This window comes from Brassica napus, chromosome A3 (genome assembly GCF_020379485.1).
Source record: "Brassica napus cultivar Da-Ae chromosome A3, Da-Ae, whole genome shotgun sequence".
Classification (NCBI taxonomy): Eukaryota; Viridiplantae; Streptophyta; class Magnoliopsida; order Brassicales; family Brassicaceae; genus Brassica; species Brassica napus.
Genome location: NC_063436.1, coordinates 4698763 through 4710976, shown reverse-complemented (window position 1 = coordinate 4710976; position 12214 = coordinate 4698763). Strand labels below are relative to the sequence as shown.

The following is a 12214-nucleotide window of genomic DNA, read 5'->3' as shown; positions in this document are numbered from 1 at the left end:
AACAAATTACTTTTAAAATCTATTTACACAGATCTTTTCACTATTTCTCTAAAACTTACCTTGTTCACTTTAAAATTTCAATTGTTAATTTTAGTTTCCACATCTGGCAGCTATATTTGGACAGTTTATTTTTATATGTATTTTATTGTTTAAATGAAAAATACAATTATATTTGAAAATAAAATGCAACTGTTAATTAGGTTTCTGCTAATCAATAAAATAGTGTGTGGGTTTTTTTTTAACTGGGAAAATACTGTGTTAGTTGGCTGATTTATTTACTATTTTGGGAAACGAAGATTGTGAGGAAGGTTCCATGCTTTAAAAGTTGAATGTCAATTTGCGTCGTGCCACCAAATAAATGTAATCCACAGTTTCAATAGTTGTTCAAAGATGCTAAACTACTACTTGGTCCATAGTTTATGGTCCATCTCTTAATTAAACATGCTTAATACAGAGGCCGGTAGAGACAAAACTTTCCATCCAAACTAAGACCATTTAAAATTTAAAATTCCATCAACGAATATAATTAATCAAATATTAAAATTTTTATATGGTTTTACTAGATTAAAAATATCCATATATACACATAAAACCATTTTCTTTTGAACTTTACACAAAACCTTAGAAGTACAAATTTCCTTTGATAATTAAACTATAAAAAATTAACAATAATAATATATATGCAAAAGTATACGTTTTTCCACTGTAATTTCCCGACTAGTCATATCCTATTTGTTTAAACATCCAGAAATTATTTTTTAATATGTACCCAGATCTAAGTAATTCGTACAAAAATATATAAATGGCAGTACGAATCAACCGACAATCCGTTAACTAAAAACCAACTTACATTCATCGAATGAAACGCAAGTTACAAAACTTAACGTGATGTTTTTTCCCTCACTTAACGTGATGTTAACATGTAGATATATGCTTGAAGAATATTTATATAATTGGTTCTTTAAGTTAGTTACAACACCTAATGATATGAATGATTGTACAAATCAACCGACAATCCATTAACTAACAAAAATAAATCAACCGGCGGTTGAATGAAACTGAAGTAACAAAATTCAACGTGATGTAAACATGTAATTATATGCTTGAAGAATATTTATATTATTGGTTTTTTAAGTTAGTTACCACTTAAGTTAAAGATACTATTACTTGTTTTTTTCGTGGACCAGTAAAATAATTTTTAAAAACAGGAAATTAAAAGACAATGGAAAAGAGAGATAATCAAAAGATGATTCAAAAAGTAGCACGTGAGTCGGGTGGAACTTACAGTCGAGGGATAAAAGCTAAAGCTCCCATGCATTACAAAAAAAAAAAATCGCATGGTCCTCAATCTCCATGGCCCCTAATAGTGATTTGGAGAAGCATTAGACAAGATTCAAGAGCCGACTCTCTTGAGCACTTGGTTTTGTCTTTGTCCGAATGATACAACAATGAGGTGTTGACCTTACGAAGTTTGACCGTTTGATTACGGGTCTATCGAAATAACCTGTTGAACTTATGGATAGTCCACCAAAGACTACTTGTTGTTAAATAAAATATTATCTAATGACTAATTAATCATTAGTTCATTAGCAGAAATAATTGATCTTATAATCGTTATTCATGATTTCTGAGATGCTGTCTCTGTTACTTTTTTTTTATCAAAGATTGATCTCTTGTTGTAAGGTTTTAGTCTTGTAAGTTGTACCAATTCCAATCTATTTTTTTTTCTTTGTAGATTTTCTCACTTACACTATTCACACTAAAACCAAAAAAGCTGAGAAAGTCTGATCCGATCATAGAGTTTAACATATTGAACTGGTATTGATCTGAATCTAGCCGCATAATCGTATATATTGGTTATAAATGTTGTGTGTGGATCTTGTGTGCTTGTCTTAATCTGGACTGAATTGAATCGGTATTGTGGAACAAAGAACTTGATATATGGATCCTAACAAGCTACCCCAAATCACTTGTTTCATGGTCATTCACCTAAGAGCCATTTACTATATATAACCCGACTGTTATTGTTTTTCTCTACATACTTTTGAAGATAATATTCTCACTTTATCCGTGACAACATATATAATATTAATTAAGGAAAGTCCCGTGTACGTGTATATCTTAGCTATATAGTACTCCCACTACTTATACATTAACAGTTTTGAATTACGTATGCACACATCTCACATGTATAAGAATGACGCATACATATAGCCTGTACTGTAGGTATTATATACGCACCGTTTGACTTTGATTTAGCAATAGTGAGTTGAATGAAACTACGTATCACACAAAACATTGCTTCTAGAAACTTTCCTTGAATGTTAATGGTATTGAAAAACTTGGTTCAAAGAAATATTACTCGTATATTTGAAGACATTCGTTTTTTTGGTTAAATATTTGAAGACCAAAACTGAAAGTTTGTTCACGTGAAAATGAATTTATGTCTACGGAATATGTGATGAGATATGAATTATTTTGGAATATATACTTTATTTCAAGGTGTGAATTTTGGACTATTTGTTTCGGCGTCAGTCATGTTTACGAATATTTAATTCACCAAGGAAACGTCTTTGGTCTCTCTATTTTAGTCCATGTTTTTGCTTCATTTTCGGTTATGGTTATCTCAGATAATAATACCATATTCCAATGCGCACAGTTAACCAGCTAAGCATATCGCCGATTATCCTCCAGGCCTCTACAACAAAATTGTTAAATAACTTCTCTTAACGACTATCTCTTCGTTTGAAGTATTCATGCGAGTGTGAAAATTAAGAAGAGTCCACGTAATATGTATTGACGGATACTCCACGGCGCCATCAGCATTTAAAACTTGTAAGAGAAGACATTATCACGTTTAGGCGTTTACTACTTACTAGATCTCCATTGAATCATTCTTCTGCTGACCAAACATATTTTGTTAGTTACAAAATAATGATGTAATTTTAGAAGAAAGAAAGAAGATAAGAGAGTGTCATAAAGGTCTGGCCGTTTGGAAAATCAGTCCGATGTCTAAGTGGCTACATCAGATGTCATCGAAACACATGTATATATAGCATACTACAAGAGAACCAACAAACTTAAATAATTAAATAGATGAAAAAAATACATAGGGTCTGACTATATGAATGCTAATTTCAGTTCACTATCAACTTGTTTTTGTCTTCAGGGTTAAATCAAGACGAGAAAAAGAAAAGAAAACTTCTAACTGGTTGTGAAGGTTCTTAAGAAGAGCTCTCAGGTTTTCCATACTGCGGAAGCTCTGGAGGTGGCGGCGGTTGAGTTTGTGATTTTTTGTTGTTGTTCAGTAAGTTTTTGGCGTATAAAGACCCGAAAACAATGACCTGATCATTGAATGAACTTTGTTAGTCAAAGAATCAAATGTATAACCTATAGTAATTGGAGAGCCTAAGTTCTAGTTTAAATGTCAAAGGATTGAAGGCATACCGATCCAATACATTGCTCCCAGCTAAGCGGGTGAGAGAACCAAATGCATGAGAGCATGATGCTTGCAAGCTTTATTAAGACAGACGGGTTGTGTTAGCAATTGAGATGGATTAGTTGGATCTAAGTTTGTTTATTTACCTGTCTTGTTGTCATGATAGCAGCGAACGTTAGAGCACCAAATGTCCTAATGGTGTAAGAGATGAAGAACTGGCTCGCTGTTGCAACCTGCTCATTAGTCTCCGGTAAGTTCAGTGGGAATCAAATAGACAAGAGAAGAAGATCATGATATTTCAATAACTAGATTCAGATTAACAGAATCATTGATTTGTTTGGATTATACTAACTAAATTCATTTATGTTTTAATATATTAATGTCATCTTCTGGAGCTATAAGACTACATGATACTGTGTAATGAGTGAGCAGAAGAGGAGAGGAAACTAAAACTTAAGCTTACAGTGGAAAGCAGAGCGATATCGAGTAGACAATCTCTATGGCGAGAAACAAAATCTACAGCTAGTAGCAAATGGCCTTGCAATACAAGTCCTACAAAAAAAAAAGATTTTAGAGAATGTAAGCAAAGAGCATGAATTAGACCAGCTTGTGATCTGCTTTTTGAAGTCTTCTTTCTATAGAATCTTATTGCCGGAAAACGACCAACCAAGAAGGAAACAAGTAAGAGTCTCACCAGTGAAACTGAGAACACAAGAACAAAGTGTTGTGTAGAATATTTGGTTATGTATCTCCATATTATATCCTTTAAACAGTTTGTCTTGGAATGTGCTTGTAAACCCATCAAACCTGTTAGTCAGCCAAATACGCAATCATGATTCAAGAATCAAGACTAATCACATAAACAGTGTGATGAGCGAATGATATACATACCCAAGATAACCAGCCATTAGGGAAACACCCCAAACAGTATTCTCCCTTCCCTTATTGTACGGACTGATATCATCTCCTGCCTACAGCTCAGATTCACATAAACAAAACCTCAGTACATACATCTGATGTTGATGTTCATAGTGACTGATGTACGTTTAAATAACCGAAGCCTTTTACCGGGAAAAGGATAAAGACAGAACAGCCAAGGGTCACCAAAAAAGCCACCAAGTAGTCAAACCCCTTGTACTTCTTCTGCATGATGAGAGTTCCCCATACCTATACAGAAGAGCACACAGATATAAGAATGCGTGTGTTGCTAAAACTCAAATACACTTTGCTGAAAAACAATGAATGTTAGAGCTTTACCATTACTGGTATCATTTTGGCACATTTTGCAAGAGTTTGGACAGGGAAGCTCACATACTTGAGAGCCTGGAGACATTACGGAGTGAATATACTAAGTTCACACATCAAGAGTCAGTGGAGGTGAAAGGATAAAAGCCTTACCTCATACTGACATGTTGTAGTTAATATGTTAGTCACTGAGATAAGGCAATACTTGTAAACCGGAGCTACAGGATCCAAAACTTTCTTGCTTGCCTACAAAATAAAAAACCAAATAAGGTTCTTCAAACTCTGGTAAGTACAAAAACAAGTTGGGTTTCTGCCGGTAATTACCAGTAAAGCACCAGCAGAGACAGCTGAAGTAGTGAGGCGATTGCAGAAAACGAGAAACAGAGAGTACTTAAAGAACTCTTTGTTCAATCCATAAGGAACTCTCATTATCTTCTCCTAACAGATTTACAAAACCCATCAAGAAAGTTACAACCTTTAACCATATAACTGAACCGGTATGTATCATAACAAAGGAGACAGACCTGAAGAACACCGTAGATGACAAGAGTAGACATAATGCCGGAGACAGCGAATACACCTTTCCATAATTTGCTCTCCTTCACTCCGTTTACTGTTTCCGTCTCAGCCATGGCCCATCCACCGTCTCTCTCTCACTAACTACCCAAAACGAATCACATGATACAAAAGCTCAGATTCGTAAATGTAAGCGTATGATGAAACTACCACCTTTGAAGCTCAGAGATTTGAAACTTACACGACGAACGGATACAATACAACGGCCGATCTGATTAAATTGGAAAATATTAAAATTTCCGGCGACTCTCCGACGCGATCCGATTTAGCTCCACCGTCCTCTCTTCTCTTTTTCCTTTTTTCTAAAAGTTGTGTTCCCTTCTCTGGGGTTCTGTAAGGATCCGCCACGTCAGCACTCGATAATACGCATGTTTTAAATAACGAGTCAAAATGGTCAACGATAACCTTCCAAAGGAACAAGAGGATTAGTCAGTCGTAAAGTTTTTAAATAAAATGTGGCCCCTGAGAAGAAATGCTTCTCACGAAGTACTGTACGATGATCTTTGACCCAAAAATAATAATACGAAGGATGATGTTTGAGTCCTAGTCCTAAACTCGTGGTCGTTTCTATTAGATCCTTGTAAAGAGCCGGTCACTGTGAAGCTTCGGTGGATCTAATATACTGGCTGGTTGGTTTATGTCTGGTCTCTGTTCATTCCAGCCATTCTTGATCAAAAAGTTTGGTCTATGGCTCCACTACCATATATGAGAACATCAGTTAAGGTTTGCAAGTGGGCTTAAAGGAAGAAAGATTACAGTTTGTATTTAAAGCCCATACTTGTTTTAGGCCCATAAAGGCCCGCGTAGAATATTATTAAATCAGCAGCGCCCTTGTGATGCTCCTTTCGTTTAGAGTCCCACATCGGGTAACAAAGAGAAATAAGTAGAAGAAGTTGCACTATAAATAAAGATCTCCTTCTCAGTTTACAAATCACGCAGCCATGTGGTGAGCACAAAGCGAACTATTCTTTCGCCTTTTACTAAAGAATACCGTGTGCTCTCCATGCTAAGTGGCATACGCCTATTTTTGGAGGGTCCCGCTTTCGTGTGGGCCCAACAACATATAGTTGAATATTTGGTTTGATTGTGTCCTCGACTCTAAACCGACTCTGGTTTGATGATTTTGTTAAGAGAACCATCAATTTCAATTTATTTCATTCCATCTACTAGTGATTATTTTAGTACTAAAAGTCAATTGAATAGATTGATGATGTACTAAAGTCAATTTATTTCTCCAATTCCAATCAGATGTCGATAATCCATTAGTAGAGCACAAACACAAGGCATTATATTTTCTTCTCATGATGTGAAAATCATGTGTACCTGGATGGCATAAAATATCGAACTATCCTTACAACTTGATTTTTTTTCTTTGATAGGGTAATAGCATATTAAGCCATCACATCTAAAAGCAAAATGTGTGCACTATGATGTATCACCTGAGACAGGTTAGCCAATAGGGACCCCTACCGGGGCAAGTTAAATCATCTCGAGGATATCTGAATATCTGATCATCAGCACTCAGCTAAGACAAGAGTAAACATCACTGTTTCATCTAGACAGTGCACAATTCTGCTAAAGAAACTATCTCTCACAATCTACTCTAATCACGAGCTAACAAGTTTTTTTTCAACTGTCACAAACACTTGTCATTGGGAGTACTTCTCTGAAGATTAATAAATATCTGAAGATCAATCAAACTCACCTCGCCAATACACCAAGCTACAACTGTTATTGAAAGCCATTGCGAATCCTGGACCTGAAAAGATGAACGTGAACGTAGAATCACACTGCCAGCTTTGCTGAAACTTCCTTTTCAGCTTACAAGGAAAATGCTCTACAGAGTACAGAGTAAAAATCACATAAAACCTCAATGATCTGGTCCAACAGTAGCCAAAATGAAGTGGATTCTTCCAATCTGTTGCATCAGAGGAGAGAAGAAAACCACTCGGTTATTTTGTTTTTATTACATTCTTGGTACAAGTAAACAACGCGAAGGAGACGAGAAGCAGCGGTTAAGCGCGTCAATTTTTATTTTCATACAAAAAGATATCTTTTTAGTTTTGAGTTAATTTGTTAACCTCTTGTTACTTTTGGAGGGCCACCTATTTTTGGAGGGTTCCGCTTTCGAGTGGACTCAACAACAATATGTTTAAATTTTGATTTATTTCAATTCTAATCCGGCTCGGTTTACTGTTTGAATTTAGATACCAATCAACTATTTTGTTTCATTCCAGTTGCGAGTATACTTGTTACCATTTCTTAGGTTTTTCACCTTACTACTAAGTCAAACAATATCATATTTCTTCTTTGATCTGAGTAAGCTGGACGTTTTGAAATCTAATTTTGCTTGGAGAGGATCATTATATTTGCTTTGAATTCGAGAACTACCATATAGATTGTGGTAACATTCAGTCGTATGGGTTCATGCTTTGTCTTCTCAGTGGTAAATATTGGCTCTTAATACATAGTCGAGAGGTTTGGTTGGTGTTTCTTAAGCGAAAATGATCATTAGAACAAAGTTATTGCTTATCTATTCTGAGTTCCGGTACTCCTTTTCCGTTGAGACTAGAGTATGATCATTAGAACAAAGTTATCGCTTATGGTATTCCGATTCCGTTAAGACTAATGTGTACTTGCACAAAATACAATGCCATTTACAGGAACCAGCTTTTTGTTTGACCGTGTCAGGTTTCCTCTTATTCAGATATACATGAGAAAACCATTCCATTCAGATATCTCAATAGTTCAGTTGTTGACAGTCATCCCCTAGTTTAGTCACAGACTCACAGCGCATTATATTATCTTCTCGTAACAGTATGTAGTTGATGTCTACATTGGAGAAACAGCGTTTTGGGGACACATTGAAAGATAAGAAACATGATTGAATTAGTTTATATGATTTGCAACTTACCCCTAGTTGTTAGTCTCAAATTAGCCCTTCTTGTTGCTAGTTCGTAGGCTCTTTTCGTTTCTTAGAAGTGGGATTGTTGCACTAATTAATGATAAGTTTGATATTTTCCTTGTGATTTGAAGATTCTTATCCACTACCTTTTTTTACACTCTTCCAATAAGTTTGGGTGGAAAGAGGATAATCTTATTGGGTGTTTTTGCTTATGAAATTTATCAATGGATTTGTTGTGTGATACTTGAAAATATTAGTCTCTGGAGGAAGGTAAGCAGGTAAAATCAAATTATGAAAGATATACCTATGCTCTAATTGTTTTTTCAAGTTATTATATTCCTATTAAAAGATTCAGAAAAATTGTTTGGTGAGAATCAGCCAGTCATTGCATCTTTGGTCATTACTTCATTTGTTTATTTGTGCTACTGCTGACTATCAATTAAGCTCCCTTCTCCACTTTTTGTTTGTTTTAAAATTGATAAATTGGTTGCTTGCATACTTTTAAGCAGCCATCCTTTTCTTCCTTTTTTGTTTTTCTTTTTCACTGAAATTTAAAACATTTTTTCAAGGAAAAGTTGAAGCTCTAATCTCTTAGTGGTACATATAATAAAGATATAAAAATGATATCTTACCGTAAAGATTGATTAAAAGAGTGGGAACTGATCTTTTCCATCATGGAGAAATTTCTTAAACAGAAATAAATGAAAAAAACATACTAATTTTACCAATAAGATGATTAAGCAGAAGAACACATTCTTTTCACAAAGCTGGCTTGAGCTTTACAAGTCAAACCTATTTTCTTGATTATTTAGCCGATGAATATGCCTTGTTATTTTACAAAAAAAAATATGCCTTGTTAAGTCACGTTGTTACTTTCTTATTCCATTTTACTTCCTTCACTCTAGATGGTTTTAATAATGGGTCCTCGCATTTCTCTCATCAGAATTTAATTTCTAAGTATGAATTATTACAAACATTCACAGAAAATTCAAAAGTCTACATTGATGGATATGTTTTAACGTGTATTATACATGGTATCCATGAAAAAAACATCTCTATACGCAGAAGGGATGGATATGATTTTTTTTTTTTTACTCATTCTACAAACTAACATATATGAAGGCATAGGATGGTGATGATTACACATGATATTAGTACGGTGAGAGGTGTTTTTTTTAATGTAAGTCATGGGAAACTACTGCAGTTGCTTGATAACATATAAATATGCTGCATATATAGACATTCAAATGAATCAAATCCTAGAGTAAAGACGACCACGATGATGATCTACCATGTTCAAAACTGAGAGGAAACTGATCAATGGCAAAAGAAGACATCTTACTTTCATCTGCATCCATGTTCCAGATAGACTCCATGGAGCTTTCCCATGCTGGAGAAGCCAGAGGAGGGAAGTCCAAATAACAGCTTTGGTCAGAGTAGTAGATGTCTTTCACCGGTTTGATAATGTTTGCTCCAGATTGATCAATCTCTCTCCATATGTCATCCATCGAGTAGTATCCGCCTTCTTCGCATTCTTGATTCATCTTCCCATTGGTTCCTCCAGTGTCTTGAGTAGCTGCAGTGGTCATTGATGATGAGCAACAGTTTGAAGATGAGGATGTTGGAGACATAGGTCTCTTCTTCTTTTCCTGTGACTTCTTCCTCATATGAGTCCTCCAGTAATTCTTTATCTCATTATCGGTTCGACCCGGCAATTTCCTGGCGATTTTCGACCACCTACATATGAAGAACAATTCAATAAGTTCATACAAGTTTAAAAAACATTTTTAGGGTTTCTCTGTTTCTTGAAGATATCTTCTGACCTGTTTCCCCATTTGGCGTGAAGCTCAAGGACAAGATGCTCTTCTTGTGGAGTCATCTTACCACGTTTGAGACCAGGGTGTAAGTAGTTAACCCACCTTAACCTGCAGCTCTTTCCTGTTCTATTCAAACCTGCAGCCAAAACCAAGTCATATCTTTTAATGGAAGGTCCTTTCCAAAGACCAACCATTTTCTTCAAAATCAAACCCTATACCTAGTCTTATGTTTCTCCCTCCACCTTCAAACCTGACACTTTCGCTACAAAATCCCATCTTCGATCTCCGAACATGTGGACAAAGTTGACCAAGAGAAGGTCCTCTTGTTCTGTCCACGGTCCTTTACGGTACTCCTCTTGCACACTCTTCATCTCTCACTCTTAGTAACTCTTTTTTTCTCTCTGAATAGAAAGTTACTTCTCAGTTTTGTTTTATGGGAACCTTTGGCAATCTCTAAGACCAATATTTATAGAAGAGCCAACTTGAACACTAAGTTGTTGTGTCTACACCACGCGATAAAACACTCACGTTATTAAAATTCTCTAATGATTTGTTTTTCTTATCTTTACCGTCCATATGGGGAGAGATTATGCTGATGATAATGTGGGGTCTATTGTTTTATGATGCCATCAAGCCATTAGCGCATATATACAAAAAAGATAAAAACAAAGAAAATGATCGTCAATAGGAAATTGATGTACACTGATGTAACACTCCCACTAACTCTTCCTTTTTTGTTTGTCTTCTTGTGTGTTGCAATAAGAACACTTTCTTATATTTTCTTTTGGCAGGTCCGAATAGTTTCAAGTTTCAACTGCATTATCTCTCTCGCGTGTCAGTAAAAGATTCCAAACCAAACCAGAAGAGGAAACAAGGTAACCTATGTAATCCTTATTATCTAAAAATAAAGAAGTAGACAAATTTTTAGTTTCCTTTTATCATAGGGTTTTAATAATATGGAAGAAGTATGATTTGTGGGAGTAAAAGAAGGCTATAGTCATTTTGGTAGTACTATTTTTGGTGTGGTTATGGTTGTAGTTTGTCCCATAGCTTTATTAAAGTTTGATCAATATATCATTGTAGAAGCTTATAAAAGGCAAATAAAGAATAGAAAAGGAGATACAAAATCTAAAGGCATATAGCAAAAGGGGTCGAATTGTTGCGAGTGTTTGATAAGTGGCCTTTTGTATATAGCAGCTGCACTTGAGATTGAAAGTTAGATACTTAGATATTGCTTTTAGGATTTTGAAATCGTTTTAAACACCCAACTTAAATAGTTATATAGATGAGAAAGGCCAATTTGATTTGGTTTGGCTTTGTAATTTGCCTCTTGGTGATCTGTCTTCATGTCTGAAAAAGTTTCAATCTATTACAGTTTTACTCCATAATCTTGGAAACCTTATATATATTAATTATTATGTGGTTTATTATTGGAAAGCCAATTTACCTTACACATATGGTCATGTGTGTAATTTATATGGCTTACATCTTCTATATATGCATAAATTAAAGTAGAGGAATGAGGGTTTCTTACTTGTGTGTAAGTACCTGGTGTGCTGGTCCATAGGAGCAGAGAATACAGAGTATATATATATTCTCCTTTTCTCTGTATATATCTCTGATTGGTAAAGAGTTCCCGGCAGATTCTTCAAATTGTTTTGTTCTGTAGAAAACTCTGAAAATGACTTACAGAAATATGAGAGAATTATACTAAGATACGTTGAAGCAAAAATATACCCAAGCACTGAAAAGGTTCCGGTTTAGGTATATATGGAAAACTCGTGGATCCAAGTATCCAACCCCATCGAAGTTCCGGTCTGGTCTTATTTTTACGGCCGTGAAAATTCAATACTGATTACATGGCTATTCGGATTTTATTTTATTTTCGAAAAAAGAGCATTTAAATTTAAAGACATAAAAACACACAAGTTATGATTTTACAACCATAAAGTTTGAAAAAGCTATTCGAATCTGATTCACAAAAATTGCATCAACTAGGTCATTGCGAAAGTAACATGGTCGAGAGGTACCATTAATTAGCCCTAACATTGAGTAACAAGATTTGGTTATCCACCTACACCTTAATATAATTTTAGAAAAATTATTGTTACTATATATGGTTTTCTTCACATGGTTTTGTTTTTTTTTATCAAGGTTTTGTTTTTTTTTTTTGCCTTAAATATTATGTGGTTGTGCTTGTAATGCTTTTCTGGGCAACTCTTGTAATGCTTT

At 35.0% G+C, this 12214-nt stretch overlaps 2 protein-coding genes and 1 non-coding gene across 5 annotated transcripts; 1 reads left to right on the top strand and 2 right to left on the bottom strand.

Moving 5' to 3' along the window:
* Nucleotides 1-3030: 3030 nt before the first annotated feature.
* LOC106436250 (UDP-galactose/UDP-glucose transporter 5B-like) lies at nt 3031-5678 on the bottom strand. Of its 2 annotated transcripts, none has more exons than XM_013877212.3 (12): nt 5442-5678; nt 5209-5344; nt 5009-5122; nt 4838-4930; nt 4697-4762; nt 4508-4606; nt 4331-4410; nt 4134-4246; nt 3903-3991; nt 3586-3672; nt 3448-3516; nt 3031-3344 (listed from the first exon to the last, which is right to left on the bottom strand). In XM_013877212.3, the coding sequence occupies exons 2-12, from the start codon at nt 5314-5316 to the stop codon at nt 3225-3227; spliced, it is 1038 nt and encodes a 345-aa protein (XP_013732666.1). In that variant the 5' UTR covers nt 5317-5344; nt 5442-5678; the 3' UTR covers nt 3031-3224. The 2 variants fall into 2 exon arrangements, with proteins under 2 accessions (XP_013732666.1, XP_013732672.1); XM_013877218.3 differs by having other exon boundaries at nt 5209-5340; nt 5442-5610.
* A 519-nt stretch (nt 5679-6197) lies between these two features.
* Nucleotides 6198-6315, top strand: LOC125607681. The gene has a single exon (XR_007338754.1). It is a non-coding gene; the product is annotated as a U5 spliceosomal RNA (small nuclear RNA).
* Nucleotides 6316-9199: 2884 nt separating this feature from the next.
* LOC106419533 (transcription factor MYB59) lies at nt 9200-10482 on the bottom strand. Of its 2 annotated transcripts, none has more exons than XM_013860338.3 (3): nt 10201-10482; nt 9989-10118; nt 9200-9902 (listed from the first exon to the last, which is right to left on the bottom strand). In XM_013860338.3, the coding sequence occupies exons 1-3, from the start codon at nt 10256-10258 to the stop codon at nt 9425-9427; spliced, it is 666 nt and encodes a 221-aa protein (XP_013715792.1). In that variant the 5' UTR covers nt 10259-10482; the 3' UTR covers nt 9200-9424. The 2 variants fall into 2 exon arrangements, with proteins under 2 accessions (XP_013715792.1, XP_013715793.1); XM_013860339.3 differs by having other exon boundaries at nt 10233-10454.
* Nucleotides 10483-12214: the final 1732 nt, after the last annotated feature.

Excerpts from the sequence above, each read along its gene's own strand:
- LOC106436250 (XM_013877212.3), bottom strand. The coding sequence starts at position 5,316 with ATGGCTGAGACGGAAACAGTAAACGGAGTGAAGGAGAGCAAATTATGG. Across the intron at positions 4,763-4,837 it reads CTACAACATGTCAGTATGAG|GCTCTCAAGTATGTGAGCTT; the intron begins GTAAGGCTTTTA and ends TAATGTCTCCAG. Across the intron at positions 4,247-4,330 it reads CTAATGGCTGGTTATCTTGG|GTTTGATGGGTTTACAAGCA; the intron begins GTATGTATATCA and ends GCTGACTAACAG.
- LOC106419533 (XM_013860339.3), bottom strand. The coding sequence starts at position 10,353 with ATGAAGAGTGTGCAAGAGGAGTACCGTAAAGGACCGTGGACAGAACAA. Across the intron at positions 10,119-10,232 it reads TTTTGTAGCGAAAGTGTCAG|GTTTGAATAGAACAGGAAAG; the intron begins GTTTGAAGGTGG and ends TTTTGGCTGCAG. Across the intron at positions 9,903-9,988 it reads CACGCCAAATGGGGAAACAG|GTGGTCGAAAATCGCCAGGA; the intron begins GTCAGAAGATAT and ends CTTCATATGTAG.